This window comes from Pelodiscus sinensis, chromosome 2, assembly GCF_052426305.1.
Source record: "Pelodiscus sinensis isolate ZL-2025 chromosome 2, ASM5242630v1, whole genome shotgun sequence".
In the NCBI taxonomy this organism is placed as follows: Eukaryota; Metazoa; Chordata; order Testudines; family Trionychidae; genus Pelodiscus; species Pelodiscus sinensis.
The window spans coordinates 170597435-170618949 of record NC_143053.1 but is presented as its reverse complement, the minus strand read 5'-3'; the positions used below and the strand labels follow the sequence as shown (position 1 = coordinate 170618949).

Sequence of the window (21515 nt, the reverse complement as noted above, 5' to 3'; positions counted from 1 at the left end):
GAGGCCCCTTGGAATGTGATTGCCAGGTGACCAGCGTCATGTTAACTGCCTGTGCTGTGTGTTCCCAGGCCTGTCTCAAATTTTAGGATTGAATAGGGGTTCTCAGTGAAATACAATGGTCTGCCTCAGTTTACCCTACAATATGGCTCAAAACAAGTGAGCATCTCTATATTAATATCCATTGTATTGGGTCAAAACACTGTTGGTTCGTTCATCTTCACTTTTTTTATCTCTTACAGAATGAAAATCTGAATCAAAAGTCTCTAGGGAAATGCTTATATTGAAAATGTAATGACAGTGTCTGCAGTTGACTTACTGGCGGAACTGCTAACAAAAGAATTTATTTATTAGCAAAGGGAAATGATTCCCCTGTACTGTAATACCTCACAAACTTGTTCACATATATATATTAGACTGCCTTATGGCAGTTATGAAAAATTAGTCATCCTTGTTGTATTCAATGATTCTTGAAATTGATTTAACAACTAGTTAGCTACTGGAAAGTGTTGTGCTTGTGTAACTAATCAGTAGACCCAATAATATATTGAAGTAACACTGTATGATGGAAATATATTTAATGATTGTTTGAATTCACTAGATAAAATTATTTTACTTTGTTAATATTTGTCCTGTTCATTTTTACATTTTCTTTTTTAAACTCCATGCATTTTTAATGTACTTATGCACTGTTTGTAAAATAAAGAAAAACGTTAATAAAAACAATGTGCCACATTGTGACATATTTGTCCCTTCTCCTAGTAGTAGGAAGACCTGCTTTTCCAAATTCCTTGTCTCTCACTGGGGAAACAAATTATCTTATTGACTTTATTGTATAGATTTTATGGAACAGACATATAAAGTTAATTTATTCCTGCCTGTTCTGATAGACTAGAGTGGTGAACTGTAATTTAATTTATAATGTGAATCCTGTTTATTCAGTTGGGAGATGAATACAGAATTTATTCTAATAAATATTTTGGACCAAGTTTTCAGTGCAAATGATAAACTGTTTTTGTGAAGAGTTTCAGGAAATGAGCTGCCACAATAATGTGGTTTGTGGGAGGGTGCAAACTAATCTACTTTAAAATCAGGTTTAGCAAATGAAAACTATTCACACTCCTTAAGCATCCTTCATGATGGTCAGATTACAAGCCAGTCATTAAATACTAACAACAGTCTGCTTCATAAATTATATTTTCAATATAGTATAAAGAACAGAGACTATTAGGAGAATTTATTATCTTTCAAATTTGAAGTCCCTGTTGCCCGAAACTGGCTGGCTCTACTGCCACTTATCTCGGCTGGGCTCTGCTGCTGGCTGCCAGTTCCCTGCTACTGGCCCCAGACAAGCTCTGCTTCCCTCAGCCGGGCTCTGCTGGCCTCAGCAAGGCTCCATTGCTAGCTGCCAGCTCTCTGCCCCAGCCCCCGGCTGCTGATCTCCGGCACCTGGCTCTTGAACTCCAGTCCCATCCCTGCCTGGCTTTATAGTCCAACCACATCTGTGATCCTGCTGCATCAGTTTTTCCTATGAGTGTTCCAACCCTGGAGCTCCCATGGGACCCTGACGATGCAGGACTGCAGATGTTGCTGGACCTCTTAGTCTGAAACTCTGGTCCAACCTATAATAGTTTCCAAACCTAGCCACATGTTACCAAGCAAAAAACCAAAGTGAAACAGTAACTTTTTTCACAGCTCTGTAACAGCCATTAGCAAATTATATTTTCTCCAGAGTTGCATGAGGCATGTGAGGGTGCAAAACAGTCCATGGATAGTTGTCCTAACATGTCTCAGGGTGCTTTGATAGTGAACATTGCATTAGTCAGGCTCTCTGGTCAAGAATCTTAATTGTGCTTGAATGGCAGAAGTTCCACATGTTTCCTTCAGATTGTGATTGCCGTGTCATTTTTCTAGCATTTTTAGCAACGGTTTTGCTGTTCTATAATCAATGTGTGGTGGCTAGAATCTGTAAATTCACATTTCTTTGTAACTTTTGACCTACTTGAATGTGGATTATTATTCTGGCACTGTACCGTGTGTATGGTTACAGTACGATAGGACACTTGCCTTCACAACTGAGGAGATGGGTAACTCCTGAATGGTATTCACCTCACTAGACAAAATCTAACTTTGTGTAATACCTACATCGTAGTAAGCAAGAACATCAGTGCATGTAGCTTTCCTAAATCCTCCAAATCTTGCAATAGTAACCTGTGTATATTAATGTACTTCCAACAGACTGTAGATTAAACTGCACTATTTCTACAAATGCTGTGGTAGTAAGCTGAAGTTTTACTGTACTCTGTACATGTAACTCAGGCAGATCTTTGTATTTCCATTAGCTTGCTGTGGCTTGTAAGTACCTATTTGGTGAGGTGCAGGACTGATTGTGGTTAAACTGTCCTTGTTATCATATGCACCATCACAGCCTAACTTTTCCGAAACAGCAGTGACTGGCTTAGTTTACAAAATTTTCCACTAAATAACCACATAGCAAACAAAATAACTCAAGCCTCAAAACTAATACTTAAACCAACCCCTGGTTCCCATGTTCAGCATGTAAAAGTGCAGCAGCAGGTCACCTTACATGCTAATGAGCCAGTGCAGCTGTTAAATTTGCTACCACAGACTGATAAACCTCAGTGGTTGGCTATACTAAGGGCTGTGGGTAAGCAAAGGACTTTGCAAAAGAAGCTTAAAAACATAAAAGCTGTAGCTGCTTGTGCAAAGCTCCAAGAAAAACAAATGGTGGGGGCAAAATTAGCCCTACAAATCTAATTATTTCAATCTAATTCATTTTTAAAAGTAGCCCCTCTTCTTGCTATGATGTTCAGAGTGTTGTGCAAAACAAAATCATAGTACAAAATAAGTCTCAATAGTAAGTAGTCAAGCATGAAACACATATTTTTCTTCAATCTCAGGCCTGATTCTCAGCTGCAAATTTATGATAATTTATATCAGCTGTGGATCTGGGATGATCAGAGCAAAGTTCATATATTAACCTTTTAGGATTGTATGGTGTCTTGTGCTCAGGACTGCCAACAGCAGCAATAGAGGTGTGTTTCATTTTGTTTTTCTCCAAAATATATGTACTTGAATCTTTTGTAATAGTTTTGTAGGTATTCATTTTCTCTTAAGCAGAGCAAGCTAGCCACTTTAAATGCCAATATGTTTGAAGATTTTCTAAGCTAAGATGTTGCCTGCTGAATAAGGGCCAGTTTCCCAACTTCAGATTGAATAGTATGTAGAATCCTAATCTTGTTGATTTTTATTGACTAAATTACTCTAAAAGGAGTGGGAATAGCAGCATTTGGTGCAAAGTACTTAGTTTTCCTATATATGTGTAATCCTTTGAACACAGAATTTATTTTAGTTACTGTATTTTTCCCACTTCCCTGTTTGGTAGAAAACTTTATTTTTAAGGAGGAACCTCCTATGTATGACTTTGCAAATAACACAACTGTTTGCTTTAAAGAATTTTAACCTCTTAAAAAGTAAACAAGTATGCAGAACATGCCTAATTTATAAGTTGAATGTTTTTACAGGATGTGGAATACTAAGAAAATAGCTGCACAAGTTATTAAAGTAAAATCTACTGCTAATTGTGCATTTGTGTAAAATACTGCTAATATGAGTGGATCTGTCCTATGTGGATCCTGCAAGCATTCAGGGCCCAATATGCTTGTACTTGTGCTAATAATTTACCCATCTTTGGACAATTTTAAAAACTGATAAATATTCATGATTTGTGGACTAAGAAGCATCAAAATTGCAGACTTTGGAGATGTGGAAGAGTTTAGAGTGGTATCGGAGAACTTTCCTTTATTGGTTAAGAATGATCAGTTTGAACTTACAGTATGATTTTGAAGAGAGTATTTCATTTTTTAAAATATTTCAGGCATATACTGAAGAGGGCATATCCAGTTAAGTTTGTATTTCATTCATTGTAACTTTTATGTTTTTAAAAGATAAAATGGAAGTATGCCATATATGAGGCAAGACTAAGTATTCTCCTTTTACCATTCTCTTCCAGGATTGTATACATCTTCCTTGAAAAACTTGTTTTTAAATTGTTAGATTTCCCTTAAATAAATACATTGGACAGAATATTTTGTAATGCTGAATTTTATTTAAAATATATCTAATCTTTCAATTTAAAAAAAATCAAAAACAGGCTTTGAAATAGTAATGAAAGAAATAAATGAATTGAAATTAAATGAAAGTATTAATTACAGATTAAGAGATTCCAACCCAAGTAATTACAGCAGTGAGGTTTTTCCAATTACTTAACTTACTGCACTGGGCCTATCTATATCCAAAAAATTGTGCACAAGTGTTTTGCAGGTTAAGAGCCTAGGGGTATGTCTACACTACAGCATTATTTTGGAATGTCTTATTTCAAAATAGTTAATTCGAAATAGCTTATTTCGAAATAACGCGTCTACACACAAAATGCATTTCGAAATAGCTTTTTGCTATTTCGAAATAGCTCATCCACACTGAGTGGATGCTGAATCGCATTTAAGGCCATCCGGAACCAGGTCCGGCAGGGCATCAGGTCAGGAGTTAGCTTGTGTGGCTGCTGCCTGTGGCTATCTGAGGCCTGTGCTTAAAGGGACCTCCCCCGCCCCCGGACAGCCAGTTCTCAGGTTTCCCTGCTTGCTTGCCTACCTCGATGAGGGACAGCAAAGCATTGTCTCTGCGTGGTCTGGTTGCCCTTACTCAGGACACCACAGCACTCTGCAGCATGGAGCCAGAGTTGCCCCTGGGCACTCTGATGCTTCTTGTGGATGTGTTGCTGTGAGTCTGGCTGCACTTTCTGCAGGCTGCCATCTGGGAGGTCCATCTGGGGGCTGTCAGTATCCAGGAGGCCCTGCGGGAGAGCTTCTACCCTGAGAAGCACTAAGAGCCTCCCTGGTCTGCTCCACTGGGGGCTTGTGCCTCATTCCTCCCTCATGTCCTGCCACTTACCCCTCCCTAACCCCCCTTCCTGATGTCAAATAAAATACACATATTTTCATGAACACAAACTCTCTTTATTTAACAAAACTGGGGGGGGGGGGAAATAACACTCTGGTGAGACTGGGGAAAGGAGGCGGGAGAGGGGAAGAGATGAGGGGGAAACCTGGGGGGAGGGAACTGGAAGGGGGAAGCAAGGGAAAGAAGGGGGAGGGGAAGGGGAAGCTCAGGGTTGGGGGTCTTGCCAGACCACCTTGATTGTCATGCAAACCTCCTCCTGGGTTCGCATGTGGCCTTTGGTGTCCAGGCTGGCAGCTATCCTGCCATAGATGGCCACATTCCTCCGTCTATTGCGGAGATCATGGACATTGGGGACATCCCCCCCCAAACCTGAATAAGGACCATGATCTCCACCCTGGACCAGGAAGGCGCCCACCTTCTCCAGCCCCTGGCAGGCTCCTGGGAGCTGGCAGACTGCTCCTGGGGAGCAGTGGAGGGTTGACTGCCAGTGGCTTGCTGGCTCATGTTGGGGCCACTGGCTCAGGGGCAGTGACTGCTGGCTCTGGGCTGGCAGGCTTGGAGCTGGCACAGGCACTGTGGCCAGAATCAATCCCTTTAAGGGTTCTGGAGCGGGGAAGAGAGGAGTGTTCTTGGTTGAGACTGGAGTGGCCAACAGGGCACCCTAGGAAGGCTAGAGGCCCTCTATTTCGATATAAGTGTCTACACAAAACTTATTTCAAAATAGCTATTTTGAATTTGGTGTTATTCCTCGTGGAATGAGGTTTACTAAATTTGAAATAAGCGTTCCGCTATTTCAAATTAATTTCGAAATAGTGGTTTGGCTGTGTAGATGCTAGTAAACTTATTTCAAAATAACGGCTGTTATTTTGAAATAACTGCTGTGTAGACATACCCTAAGGCTGTGTCTAGACTAGCAAGTTTTTCCACAAAAGCAATTGCTTTTGCGGAAAAACTTGCCAGCTGTCTACACTAGCCGCTTGAATTTCCACAAGAACACTGACTTCCTACTGTCTGAAATCAGTGCTTCTTGCGGAAATACTATGCTGCTCCTGTTCGGGCAAAAGTCCTTTTGCGCAAAGCTTTTGCGCAAAAGGGCCAGTGTAGACAGCTCAGATTTGTTTTGCGCAAAAAAGCCCCGATCGCGAAAATGGTGATCGGGGCTTTTTTGCGCAAAAGCGCGTCTAGATTGGCACGGACGCTTTTCCACAAAAAGTGCTTTTGCGGAAAAGCGCCGGTGCCAATCTAGACCCTCTTTTCCGCAAATGTTTTTAACAGAAAACTTTTCCATTAAAAGCATTTGCGGAAAATCATGCCAGTCTAGACGTAGCCTAAGAGACTGATGTAAGACTTCTTTGTGATGCAAAATTCCCATTGAAATCAATATGTAGCCCCAGCCCTTTAAGTTCCACAGTTAAAAAATTAAACGAATAGACAAAAATGATCAACCATAAAGCCAATAGCTCAAGAAAAACCATCTGTGCTAATTAGAGAACAACAAAATTCAATTAAAATGCATATCTTGATATTTAGAGCAAGGTGTTTCAGATGAACAGGCTCATGGCAAAGCGAAGTAAATTTCAAACCCAAATGCTGATGCAGGAAGATGCAAGTAAAAGTTAAGGTTTCTTTCCCTGGTGCTTGTTTGGGTCTTTCATTCTGTATATGAAGAAGAGTACGATGACGTAGTACATGGTGCTTTTCAGGAGAAGGATGATGTATATTAAATATGCAGTTGTGTGTGTGAAACTATTTTTAAGATCTAGAAAAAAATAAAAATCAGTTAATGGTGCTTATTCTTCAATTTTGAAGAAAAATAAATATAAAAGTATGCATATGATGGCAGAAGTTCTATATAATATTCCATTGTAGTAACTATACAGGCTAACCAAATTATTTATAAATGAGTGTGCCTTGCCAGACAGGTCTACATTGCAAACATACCTGTCCATCCCACAGAGCTAATAGAAAAGAGGTGTACTCAGTGCTGGCATCCCTACATTCTATTACAGAGCAAGCAGGATGCTAGGGCTTCTCATATGGACAGTTAATAATAGGGTATCACCATGATTTTCAGATCTGGGTGCCTAATTTGTTCTAAGTCTGTATTCAAAGTTTAATAAGTGGTTTAATTTTAAGATTTCCTGATTACCCCCAAATTAGCATGAAATCAGTTGGGCCTTCAAGCTTTTAGCACCTTTAAACACCATTTGAAAATATTGGCCTTAGAAACTTGTTATAATTAACATGCTAAATATTAAACAGTTGCAAATGTAAGCTAAAGAAAAATGACACATTCCATGTTAAAGCACCAGGAATATCACCAAAACATGTATTTCAGCTGAACCTCTGCAGGATTTAACCTAAGCTTTCATGCTCATTTGGTGCTGGACACATTGCATTAACTTATAGTTAAATTCTTGGCAGTATTCCACATCTAGAATAATTGTGTGAACTATTTAGAGAATATTTTCATTTTTGTCCTCACCATATGAAACCGTGCTTAATTCTTAACTATATTGTAGAGAAAATGAGAAGTGAACCCAATTACCTGCGGGCAGCATGTTGATACAACCTTCTATGGCTCTGGAGGTGCCTGAAAGGACAGAAGCATAACATGTAAAGAGCTATATTTGTCAAAAGGGTTCTTGTTCAAAATTCAAACATTTTTGATGTTCAAAGAAAAATGTGTAAAAATTCTGTAAATACACTGCCTCAAATATGAAAAGTTACTATTTTGAACAAATCAGTATATACATTCCATCCACTAATCCTCAGTAGCTGGTAGTTCTTGGGCAAAACCATGCAGAGTTAAAACGGGAAAAAATGCACATGTTCCCACATGTAACTTTGCTTGCAGAAGGTATGCTTTAGCTGTTAATGTTGCAAATAGATCAATCAGTGTAGCCTCCAATGCTGCAAGGAGATCAATTGAAATCTTTGGAATTAGCATGGGTGCAGGGGTCTGCACTAGCAAATTTGATTGCAGGATCTGGATGTGAGCCCTTCTGTGTACAGAAACTTCTGTTCGCATAGAGCCAGATGCATTTTGCCCCACCAAATTACTCAGTTGTGTTTGCCCATTTACAATACATATATTTGGCAGATGAAAATCAGGCCACCTGATTTGGCTTTAGCCTGAGGGAGCTTGGGATTGTCAGTGTTTGGGACAGTGGTAATATTGTTTAATAGCTGAACAACAGACAGAAGAAAATAATCCTGATCGTGCAGTCCATGGCTCATCTCTTAGGCATTTTGGATATGCAAGAGAGGTGTTGCCAATAAACCCTTTTCCCCCCATTGTATTTGAAAGAGAGAAATGTGTATGTGTTATTAAATACCTCTACGCTGACAGATCTGTAGATAAGATGTGTATTGCCAATCACTAAATAACTTTAAAATGTGCTTTTATTTGATGGTATTTTAAGAACTGAAATGTAAGGCTCATTGAGTAGATTCTGAGCTAGTGTCAATTAGCCTGACTAACTTTAACAGATCTTGGCCAGTTTACTTACACCAGGTGTGAATCTAGTTATTTGCAAATAGAAATTGGAGAAATACTAATTCTATCATAAGAATTGAAAAGGTTTTGTTCTTGCAGAGGTAAATTAGCTCTCCAATAGAACCAAACAGATTTCTTCTCAACATACATTTCTCTTTCTCTTGCATTATCTTTTTCATTTTGGTTTGTGTAATTATTCCTGTCCGTTTTAACACGTTAGATGCCATGTGTGTGTCGTTACTTCTGTTGCAATATATAGTACTTGTTGAAATTAAACACTGAAAACCAGGACCTTGGCTGGTGTGAATCTACAATCTCCATTGACTTCGGTGTAATTAGGCTCATTTACCCTAGCTAAGGATCTCAGTCAACATTTTCTTTCATTAGAGAAAGATTTTAAACTGGGAGAAAGGAGCCAAAACTGAGTGTATGATGGAAATGCAAGCTTTAGTGAGAGCCAGCTGATGGAGAGATGGAAATTAATATTAGCCTAAAGAGAAATGTGTGTCCTTTTTAGGAACAATAATGCATTTTATTGTTGAATTGCAAAGAAACAATGAACCCACTAAACAGAGAACTGGCTTAAATATAGAGAATATACCTTGGGATTGGAGAAGAATAGAATCTCGTCCGCTTTCATGTTCATATGTGAGGTTATATGTCTTGTTAGGATCATCAACAGTCAGCCAGGTACTCACTGAGTATGAGTTTTGATTATCACTCGGGGACCAAATTTCCCCACGTATTGCATTTTTCTCTTCATTTGAACTTTTCCAAGTCACCTTAATAACATTTGGGAAAAAATCCTCAATGAGGCACATGTGTGTTCCTTTTCCATCTTGTTCAGTAAGAAATAGGGTCTGGATCTTCTTAGGATCAAATTTTGCTTCTTTGCCTGGATTAATTTTAGAGAGAGAAATTAAATTGTTAGTAATTAAGTGAATTGAGAATTTCATTTTACACTTTTGAGACAATAAAGAATTCACAGATTTGATAGTGGGCTAAAAGAGAGGCAACTTCTTTTCTTGCATCCTGTTCCTGCAGATTGCATTCAAGCACAAAACTAACTGAGTTGACACATTTTGTTGCTAAATGCTTTGTAACTATTTTAAGTCAATAATATGTGGTCACAGCCTAATAAATCTTGAAGATGGGAGTAGATTGTTCACTTATGAGTTACATATTCAGGGAGTTGGAATTGCAGATGTGCTTGAGTTGAACACAGGCTTTTGTGACACAAGAATCTGTGATAGCATCTACTCAATTGGCTTCCAAACTAAAAATATATTGAATTCTTTTTGAATGAATGTTAAGTACAGCATTATATCCAGTTAATTTCAAAACATTGGCGACTTAGAAAATCTTCCCTGTATTTAACCAAAACTTGTGTATAAAAGACACCATGATAATGAGAGGAAGGGTACACATATACTGCAATAAAAGACCCATTGCATGACCAGATAGGACCCAAGCCTCCTGATTCTGATTTGCAGGGTGGGGGCACAGGATTAAACATTGCAGTGTAGATATTCAGGCACGATATGGAGCACAACCTCTGTAATTCCATGATGGACGTTGTCTATGATCCCAGGCTCCGGTCACAGCTTGATCCATGAGCTGGTGTCAATTGACCCAGGCTCTGAGACATGGTGCTCTGGGATTATTGCCATGTAGATGTACCTGAAGGGAAATGTATTAAACATTCCACTAGCCTTTTAAAAAGGCCTCTAAAAATCACTAGAGTTAAATTTGCTCTGGACTAACTGCCTTTTCTGATTAAGAATCTTAACACCTTTAAAAAGAAAATAAGGGCTTCTCTCTACTACCAGGAGATTGACACTGGAGCAATCAATCCAGTAGGGGATGATTTAGCAGATCTACCACAGATTACTCTCCCATCAATTCCAGTAATTCACCAGAATGAGAAGTATAAGGTTAGTCAATGGGAAAGTTTCTCTCATTGACCTAGTGCAGTATAGACACCATAATAAACCAATCTAAGCTACGTCAACTCCATTTATGTTGTTCACATAGCTGTAGTTGCATAACTTAGATTGACTTAACCCTATAACATAGACCTGCTCTGAGAGAAGTAATCTTTAGGATTTTTCCATGCTCTGAAACTTTAAACCATTTTTCAGTTATTCAGCTTAAACAATGTAAGAATGTACCAGATGTGTTCTATGGCACATCCATCCGATAAACCATCAGGGGTACTGTTGCTGAATGCCATTTTGGGAAAGCACGGAAAATACATTAAAATGTACCACTGAATGACAAAGTCAATTAAGAAATTAGCAAGGGTGGTGCAAACTGAAATGACTTTGTTCATGTATTTGACAAGCTTTATGGAGCTTTATGCTCAACACTTCTGAAATCAAACCACTTAATGCTCAGATAAAATATTTAACGGTCTTAACTTTACTCAACCACTTCTGAAAATCTTGATTATAAAGCATTACTAATAATGGAGCACTGAACAGAACTCAGTTATCAAATTTCTCTGAAGAGCGGAGGGGAAGTTGCTGCCTGTGTCCAAATCATGGAGTGAATTAGCAAATTGCCAGTTAATGAACTTCTGTTATATCACGTGAATTATTTTTAAATAATTCTGTCTCAGTATATATTTTGTCACATTTGAAATAGAACTCCTTACTCGAATCATTATTCATCTGCTTATTTCATATGGCTAACAGTAAGTGATACATTTTTAAAACAGTGTATTGAATGTGCTAGTTATCACAAGAATCGAGCAGGTTCTCAACACTGTTATTGCAGCTAATCTCTATCCCCTGTGTGTCACTGAGGGATACAGCCAAGATAATCCGGTTCCCAAACCAGCCAACTGCCAAAGAAGTATTCTGTACAGAAAGAGGCAACATTCTTATAAACATGAATCAAAAAGAAGAAACGGAAGGTTGTTGATATTTCACTAATGTCAAAAGTCCCTAAACAGGCATCTTGTGCATTCTCCATTCCAACACTTAATTTTAAGTGAAAATTAGAGGGCATCTAACAAAATAGTTGGCCTATACCCCACAAAACATACTGCATGGAATTTTTCAAGGCCACAAGACAGGATTTAGGAGTCCACATCCTTTTGAAATTCAGGAGCCTTTGAATTTCAGTCATTGTCGTTAATCAACCGAGATGAAATACTGTAGATTAATAATTACTAAAGCTCTGATCCCATAAAGTCTTAATCACGTGATTATGCCCTGTGAGTAGTCCTGCTAATGTCAAAATTTATAAAGGTTCCTTTTCTAAAATGATTTCAGCTTAATTATGTGCAGTCTGGCTATTCTATAGTTTTCTGAACCAACTTGGAACTGAACCAATTCATAGACTGGTACTTAGGGTTGTGTCAAAAAGTAATTCAAAGACCTTGAAGCAATTTAAGAGAGCTGAGATATAACATTACCTAACCAAGAAAAATCCCTAGATTAAAGAAATTTCCCTCATTTTGGAACTAGTCCCTCAAAAAGGGAATTGATTTTTCTTTTCTTTTTTTCATTTAAATACTCACCCTTTGGCACAAACTATTTCAATATTTGGGGCTCAATCTTAGATTCCATTTGCACCACAAGGAATACCAGATTGGGTGTGATCAGTAGATATGCCAAATGATCAAGTCTTGATAGTCTTTACATAGTTTCTTGCCCAGCGATGTTGTGCTTTGCAAAAATGTATGATTATTTCTGGCATTTCTCACAGATGATTTTAGAAAGTCAATTCACATTTACATGAGGACTTTTAAGTGCATGTACAAAATATTTTTAATTTGCCAATATTTAGATAGGTGCCTATCCAATATAAAATTGGAATATTGTGCAAATATAAGCAGCAAGAGTGTTTGCGAATGTGGATGTGCAGATGCATGAGCAAAATCCAATTTAAATTTCTGGCCTCACATTAGGTCTAAACTAGAGCCCTTGAGACACATGAGATTCTTTCCATTATCTTCCATGGGCTTTGGATAATACACTTTAAGAAGATCAGAACCTTTATTTCCAAGTTAATTACAATTTCCTGTGTGGAACTGCTTGTTGTTTTGATCCAACTTAACTTTTCAGAACCCCTTGCCTGTATAATTTATTTATTTGGAACTTTTAAAAGTAGACGTGTTGTAGTTCAAATATTTTATTTATTTTATTTCTTTATTAATTTTATTTTGAGATGGCAATTGAATCCGGAACCTTTGACTTCACTCAATCTCAAAAATAAAAAATAATAATAAATCCTACTAGTTTTCATGGGAGGTTTTCTAAAGTAACAATTTCAGGGTTTAGTTGTAAGTGATTGCTGACTATTTTTTGTGTGTTAGCAATCTGCATGCCTCTTATAAGTAAATTTTACATAAATAGTGCTAACATGCTGTTTGTTTTGTAACGAGATTAATTATACCATCACAATTTATTAAAAGAAAGGTAAATGATATGCTTGTAATTTTTATTTTGTATGCTGTGAATTGATCCAGCAAAATGCCGAGTGCTCCTGTGAAGTTCTCAATGCTCCTCATTTCCCAATGTAATCAAGAGACACTGAGGTTACTCAATACCTAGCATTGTTTATACCCATAAGAGAAAAGGGTTGACCCTATATTTTTCTGAGAATATTTATCATTAATGTTCTTAATAAACATTTTAGCCAGCGTGCATTTCTTGCATTGAGATAAATTAATATTAATTTGATAGATGTTTTAGTTATGACCTATAAAGCCTTAAATGGGTTGGGTCCGGGGAATCTGAAGGACTGTCTTCTCCCATATGAACCTTCCTGGGGATTGAAGTCAGCTGGGGAGGCTTTGCTTCTTATTCCCCCACTTGTGGAGATAAGATTAACATCTACGCGGAACAGGGCCTTCTCAGCTTTTGCTCCCAGGCTGTGGAATTCTCTTCCTCGGGATATTCACATGGCACCAACACTAGCATTGTTTCGGCATCAGACTAAAGCCACCCTTTTTACTCATGCTTTTATTAGTGTTTGAGTCTGTATGTGTGTGTTCTTCTTTTCTATATGTTTTTAGCAGGTTTTATGTCCCTTTGGAATCTCGTATTTTAAATTTTTATGTATATTTGTATTGTGTTTAAAAAATTTTGTAAGCCGCCACGAATATTTTAAATAGAGAGGTGGGGTAAAAATATTTAAATAAATAAATATAAATAAATAGATGTTGCCATTATGAAGCATTTAAAATAATTTGTCCAAAAACTTACTATTTATGACGAGTTTTGTGCCTGTTCCAAAGATTTTTACAGTTCCCACAGTATTGCAACTTGCTACAAAAACTGCCCTAGTTATTTCTGTTCAGAGGGACCAGATCTTACCAAACATAGGCTAACTAAGAACCAATTAATTCAACCAAAGAAACTGAAGAAATTACAATTTTTTTTTGGGATGAGTTTACCCTGATATTTCCAAACACCGTGTCTTAATATTAATTTGGTAACTTGTTTAAAACAAAATCCTTCATTTCACTGACAGAGAGGATCTGTTTGACATTTGAGACATAATGTTGGACTTGTGTTTTCTTTTGCCTAATTAGTTGATGGAAAAGGGTATTTCAGTTTAATTCTGTTGCATGGTTAGTGTTTTTGTGCCTATAAAATCAGAGTGGTGGAATGGGTGTATTTTTTAAAATACCAGTGTAATTGAAATTTAATTAAAATACTAATTTTACAGTATGCTATGTGATGTGACCTATTCCCTTTTCTCAAACGTTTCATGACCTCTTCTCCCCTTTTGAATAGTTTCCTGAATTTTTCAAATGTAATACTGTCTCATACAATTTTGCATTCCTGTGCAGTATAATTAAAAGGAATCACAAAAGGTAAGTAGGCATGGGGATTGTTTCTATTCGTACTGAGGTCTAGCTGACACTATTGAACATTATGCAACGACAGCCAAATCCTAATTAGACTTTCTATAGAATGTGTTGAGTAGAATCTATTGCTGATACAAACAGGCTACAAAACATGTTTGGCCAAATTAATGACATGGCAGCAATACTGTTACATTGATGTAATAAGAGGAGAACTGGATTCAGATTACACAAGTAGCCTATATTCCTTTATATTGCTTGTGTTTGTGAGCAATCACTCATTTAATTGTTGCATAATTTGGAAAATACCAACTTTTACAATGGCAATATTTTAATATGTTTGGGAAGAAACCCCCTCTATGATGCAGGGTGACTAACGTGGACAAGAAATGATAGTGAGTCTTATCCTGAGGTACTGAGGAGCCTCAACTCCCATGGAAATCAATGGCAGAGCAGAACCTTTCAGGATTAGATTCATAATGCATGTTACAGGCTCCATCCTCTACTTACTTATTAGTTTTATGAGGACTTTTGATACTCGGTAGGGCCCTTTTAATTCTCTCTCCCTCCACTCTCATATGATGGGATTTGTTCATGTTTTAGTATGAATTCGAATTCATTTTGTGCAATAGAAAATTAGCATATTAATCTAAAATGCCTATGGTAGTAATCACACATACAATATTCACAATTATTGGCTGTCTTGTTTCACAACCTTTCTCCCAAGCATTACCCCTGCTTTTATACCCTTAACAAGAGAGAAAAAATTAGGATGAAATCCAGGCTCCATCTAATTGAATGTCAAACCTCCCATTGACATCAACAGCCCTGGAACTCCTGGCTAATACATACTTTTGATAAAAGAGGCTAAATCCTGGTCACCAGCACTAAGCAAAGCAAAGGGGATTTCTCTAGGAGCTACACGGTGGATGAGAAGATGAAATCCTTCTCCTAACCTAGCTAGAGCATCATAGTCCTGGAGCTTTTGTAATGTCCATGCAGTTGCCCACCCACTGATCAAGGCCACTTGATCACTTTAATCACTGACCCATTGGACATTCCATGCTCTCACCTCTTCCCTACCTCTGATCTCTGATGCACTTTGTTGTACGGGGTCCCCTAATATTGATTCTTGGGCTTGCCAGCTCCCCACACTCAGTAGAAATGTGGATGTTCTCTTGATCCTGGGGCACTGGGCCCTAAGAGAACAACTTAGCTTTTACCCAGGGTGAGATAAATAAATCTTGTGTGAATAATTAATAGTCAGGGTGATCACTCCTCTGTTTTATGCTGAATTCTGTACATTAACCACATCATTATATAGTAAAGAGATTTGTTCCGTTTCCATTGTTATCCTTTAGGAATAAATTGTGCTCTGCATTCTCTAATTTTATATTAGCATAAGCAACTTTTTCCTCTATGCTATTATAGAACTTACTTGAAACAATGAGCTTTGTGCCAGAGCCGAAGACTTTGTTGTTATAGTTTTCACAGTGTTCATGTGCTTTGTAAAAAGTCACAGGCCAGATCTTCAGTTGCTGGAAATCAAAGGTGTTCCACTGAGGATCTAGCCCATATAGCTTCATATTTTTGATGTGCAATTGTGAACAGAAGTTGATATATGAAATTTTTTAATGTGAACACCAGTCCTCTAAAGAGTCTTTGCTCACAAATGCATATCACTTTCTGTCATAAAATTTGGATTCGGTCTTTTAGAGCCAATGGGTTTTGAAACAGATACTTACATATTTTTTCTATAAAGAGTTTGTTACATTCAATCGGTAATGTCAAAAATGAATACCTAGAACTGTTTCAAAAGGCAGCAAGTCAATTTAAACCAACTCTAGACTACTTCTCATAATCCAATAATTCTCAAAATAAAGAAATTATCAGTAATAGTAGCTCTTTTGTACTGTAAAGATGTGATCTCTGGGACTCTCAATAGGCACACCAAATATTTTTGCATTTGTTTCTGCTATGAAACTTAAGTATTGTTGAATTTATTTTTCTTGTTTTAACCTATTTTGGCTAACTTCTGCCATTTTCTTCCTACTTTTTCCTGAACAATAACCTTTTATAGAAAAGAAAACACAATTCCACTAAGTTATTGTTACTATAAATGTATCCTTTAATGCTGCCTAAGGGCTGGATACTCCAGTGCTGATCATCTTCAGCATCTGTTTAAATTAATGAGCATTGAAGAAGCTCAGCAAGTCACAGGACTGGGTGCTAAACATACTGTCTACGTCTAGACTGGTAAGATTTAGCACAAATACTCTAAACGCAAGAGTTTTTGCGTTAGAGTATTTGAGTAAGAGAGTGTCTATACTGGTATGTGCCTTTGCGCAAAAGATTTGCAAAAGCATCCATGCCAGGGTAGATGCTGTCTCGCACAAGAAAGCTCCAATGGCCATTTTAGTCATCGGGCTTTCTTGCGCAAGAAATTGATGTTACCTGTCTACACTGGCCTCTTGCGCAAGAACACTTGCGCAAGAAGACTTATCCCTGAGCAGGAGCGTCAGAGTATTTGCTCAAGAAGCACTGATTTCATACAGTAGAACGTCATTGTTCTTGCACAAATACTCATGGCCAGTGTAGACAGGAGGCAAGATTTTGCGCAAAAGCAGGCGCTTTTGCACTAAATCTTGCCAATGTAGACACAGCCACTGAGTTGTCTAAAAACACAAGTTCTACATTTGACAATTGTTGCTCGCTGTAAGCTTGTTTCCTCTTCCAAATATTTTCCAAAGCATAATCATCAGAGTTACAATGCTCAACAAAATCTCTAGAAAATAATTCTTGTTGATTGCCATAGTGGTCCCTTTTGAATTAGAGACTAGCAGAGTAAATCCTGCTCCTCCCTTCCTCCCATTGACATCAATTGGAATTTTGCTTTTTACTTCTGTGGAAACAGGATTACACCCAATATGTTTATGAATAGCTTGATTTTGTCCTAGCTTACAAGCATGGTAAACATTAGCTTTGAAAACATCTTGAGAAACTTACTTGAAACCACCAATGTGGTGCCCGAGCCAAAGTACTTTACTCCAGACTCACATCATTGAAATCCTCTACAAAAACTAATGAATCATCAAGTCAAGAATTTCATCAAACTAAAATTTGGATGTTCTTATTTTACATACAAACTCCACAATCTAAACAAGACCTGCTAATAGCCACATAACTATGTGAGCATTAACCTGAGTTTATGTACTTTGTGGGGCCTTTTTGCTGCCAAAAATATTTTTTGCTTTTTATATACATCACTGCATGGCAAATTGATTGCGGTAAATTGCTGGCCACCAAGTGCGTCAATTGATTTCAGTGGATGAGCAGGATTTAGTCCGATGATCTCAGATGTGCCTGGAGGGAAGGATGGTCCTTTAGTTAAAGCACTAGAAGGGGACTCAGGAGAGTTGGTTTGTTTTTCTCTCACCCAGTCTGTTCCAGGGCAAATCGCAATCTGGGCTTCCCGTTACATTTGACCGTGCTCTTAATGTATGGTTTAGAGTAGACAGTGACATTTGCTAGGTAATATATTCTAAATACTGTTTTATACTCGACATTAATTAGCTCTTGCTCCACTCATCTGAAGAAGTGGGTTGTGCCCATGAAAGCTCGTGATACTATCTATATTCTTTTGTTAGTCTCTAAGGTGCTGTAGGACGACATTTTTTTTCACACTTACATAGTTGACCTATAATATTATAGGCAGAATATTCACAGGAGAAAAAATTATGTCCGTAGATCAGTTACTGAGACCCTGAAGACTGTTGCCTCCTAGGGAATTTTCTGTCTTAAACCATCAAAGGCTGATATAGCATTAACGACAACAAACTTTTTAACGATCTCATATCTGCTAAATTGAATACCTGATCTGCAAATTTAATACACTGACATTTGGACTCTTTCAATGGGAGATGAACTGGTTCAATACTTTAAATGTAAAGCTTTCCATTTCCCCACTTCCTGATCCTTAACAGATAGTCAGTAAATATTCCTGACTTTCACTCTTGTATTTACTTTACTTATTAGGACCAAACTCTGCCCTCAGAGAGCACTTCGGTGTTCTTGGGACTTCAATATACAGATCAAGAACAATCCATTTCTTATGAGCTAATTTTTTTCTTATATTTATTTACTCAGTAAAATGTTTTGCCTTTCATTCTATTTAGCTAAAGAAAAAACAATCAAAAGTAAAAATACTTACCAGAAACAACTAGCTGGGTTCCTGTGCCAAAGGACTTGATCCGAGTTGAAGTGTCACATTGACTTTCTGTTTTACAAGAACCTTACTTACACTGTTGTGTTGTTGCTCCAATAACTAGGCACTGAAACCAATAGATGAGATCATTAGAATAATTATGTATTCCTGGCTTTTGACAGTTTTGGGAATTAAATGAATGTTACATTTTTGTGCTGTCATAAAACAGTAAATTCTCTTCACAGTGATTCTATTTACATGTCCATGCTACTTTTCAGTTAATGAATACTTATTCCTGAAAATGGCTTTTGTTTGGTTTTAATGTTATAAATAGACTGCTGGATGAAGTGGCTTGCAGACATTTTCATTGTGTTGTCCACATGCTGAAAGAGAGATTGTCTCACGGACTAGCCATTCCACAGAGCAATGCTTACCTTCTCCCACTTGCATTGACAACACATCCCTGTAGCAACTGTGTACATGGAAAAACAATGCCTGAAAGTATTCTATTTTGATCCCTAATCCTGACATTTAACAAATGGAAATGAAGAGGAACCAGCATCGTGTGATCAGCCAGCTCTCTAATGACTAGCACAAAGAGCTCCATAGTTTGCAGCTGGGAGCCTGTTCTGTAGTTAGATTTTTTTTTTTTTTTTTTGCTACCCAAATATATGTAGGGATCATTGTAGTATGAATGTTCCTGATTTACAAGTGTCTTTTTATATGGTCGTTGGGGCGGGGAGAAATATTTTCCTCTGCATACACACGTGTTCTAAAACAGAACAGAGATAACATCTGAGAAAGCCCACCTGCTTTCAGACAAATGGTGTGGATGACAATCTAGCATCTGAGAGCAAACGCCTTGCCTGCCACCTCACTATCCCACAGAATAATTCTGGGAAATAACTGACAGTGGTTACAAAAACTGAAAAAGAGAGGTTCCACCAAACTGCACAGGTGACTTCATCAAAGGGCATTTCTATCGAAGACGTATTTGGAACTATCTCCCAGGATGGCAGGGGTGCTGGTGAATCGTCAGTGGCAAGCCCTGAGAGAACCACTGTAGTAAGGACAATCATGTTCACTGGCATTTTACACCATGTCTTCTAGAGGTTCTCTGAGCAGGTTTAAGTGACACCATTATACCAATAGCAGCACTTGCACTGCTGCAGTTGCTGGCCTTTGTGGGGCCATCCTGAAGCTAGTGTAACAGCGGGAGGTTTCCTGAAATAAGGCCACTGTTGCTCCTCTCCCTAGCAAATATACCACGTCATAGTTGTGTGTTATGTAACACCACAGTTGTAATATGATTCGGTCTTGCCAGTATGGAGAAAGCAAAAATGAATGGGAAAGAGGCAGGGTGGAGGCTTGAGGCAAGGGATGGAATGGAGGAAGAGCAGGGGCTGGAATAGGTGGATGGGGTGGAATGGGAGTGGGATATGTGTGGAAAGAGAATGGGGGGATTGAGCATCCCCTGCTAGAGGGAAAGTTGGTGCCTCTGCTATTGCTCCCCCACTTCTACACAGGTTCAGGTGCTCCTGTCAGACCCTCACATTAGCCAGAGCCATCATTTCCACAGGATGGTTCAAGGCTGCTGCCCCCGGGGGAGCCCCTGCCCCACAGTGGCTGCCTCAACTGTCCTATGGATAGACTGGGCTGGGGACGGCAGCAGGGGTTGACCTGCCCCTATGCCACACTCACTCTGGTGGCAGGAGCCGCAGAGGCCCAGCAGCAAGCTGCACTCAGCCCCACTCTGCTGCTCTTCTTCTTCCAGTGTTCTTGCGGGTGTTCCAATCTAGGTGTTAGTGCATCCTTGTGCTGGCCATCAGAAGTTGTTCATAGCAGTGCCTTACTGTGCATGCACAGCAGTAACCTCGTGCTCTTGTGTCTATTGACTATGTGCGTGGCGTGGTGTAGCAGCCTTGGTTCTTTCTCCACCATCCTCAGCAGCAGATGGAGCTCCTTGGCAGTGCGTCTCTTCTTCCTATAAACAATGAAAACAGTTTGACTTACCTTCTTTTTCTTTACCCGGGACTTGGCCATTCTCCCCTTATTTTTACTTTAAAACAAATCCATCTCTCCCCCCGCCCCATCCTGCCTTTCTTCATTCCAAGCCCAATTAGACCTGTTACCAATATGCTGAACTCTCCTGGATTCAAAAAGTGTGACTCCTGCAGGGAGCCCATGCCCATTTCTGATGGGCATTTCTCCTGGGTGAAGGGGCGGGGAGAGGGCCACATCTCCCAAAAGAGCCCACATTGCCTCAGTATGACCACCAGGGCCAGACACAACAGGGAGCTAAGGGTCAAAGTGATCCTGTTGGAGAGGTCGCTCCACCCTGGTCTGAGATGTACCTCAGGCTCTCAGAAGGCCACTCTAACTGAAAATCCAGGCCTCTCCTCCCCAACCTGGGACTCTCACAAGTCAAGAGCATCTCTGACATGGTCACGGGCTGAGCTCTTGGAAGGCTAGCGTCACTGAGGCACCTCGCACTTCTGGCATTGCTGAGCTGTGCAAGCCAGCACTAGCAAAATGAGCCAAATCTGAGCTGAAGCGTGAAGTGGTCTCCATGGCACCCTCCATACCAACCCATCAAGTGGCACCAAAGACCAAGTAGCCGGACACGCCACTTCTCCGGCACCGGACAGTACTGCCGCACAGGCGCACAGCTCAGTGTCAGTTCATGCTCCAGCACAACTGGCAAAATGCCACTTGGCACTGGCTGTGGTTGACAAAGTGTCATGGAAATGCACCACGCCTCAGCAAAGAGTGGAACCGACTCAACTGCAGTCTCTGATCCCTAATACCAACAGCTTGCCACGGTACCACTCGGACCTCTATGATTTATCACCTACATCCTCCTCATCTCCTGACTCACCAGACACCTCAATAACCATGGTACAGCCATCCAAGGCCCTAATCACCACCACTTTATCCACCACAGTGGCCACATGGGACCCGTGGGCAGCCTGTCAGCAGCAATATACTGCTCCATCGTCACATGTCTATTATAT

General features: G+C 39.1%; 1 protein-coding gene and 1 gene segment (V, D, J or C); one reads left to right on the top strand and one right to left on the bottom strand.

Annotated features, from left to right (window-relative positions):
• The window catches only part of STARD3NL (STARD3 N-terminal like), a 48348-nt gene extending 46866 nt beyond the window's left edge, over positions 1 to 1482 (top strand). For both annotated transcript variants that reach the window (XM_075921739.2, XM_075921738.2), the window contains one exon: positions 240 to 1482. In XM_075921739.2, the coding sequence (XP_075777854.1) occupies positions 240 to 244 (5 nt within the window). In that variant the 3' untranslated portion in view covers positions 245 to 1482. The remainder of the gene's footprint in view (positions 1 to 239) is intronic.
• A 2615-nt stretch (positions 1483 to 4097) lies between these two features.
• Positions 4098 to 17275, bottom strand: LOC102455559 (T-cell receptor gamma chain C region C10.5-like). The segment is given in 4 exon segments: positions 4098 to 6736; positions 7526 to 7570; positions 9078 to 9371; positions 15736 to 17275. Coding segments are annotated over 4 exon segments (630 nt in total).
• Between the last annotated feature and the right edge of the window lie 4240 nt (positions 17276 to 21515).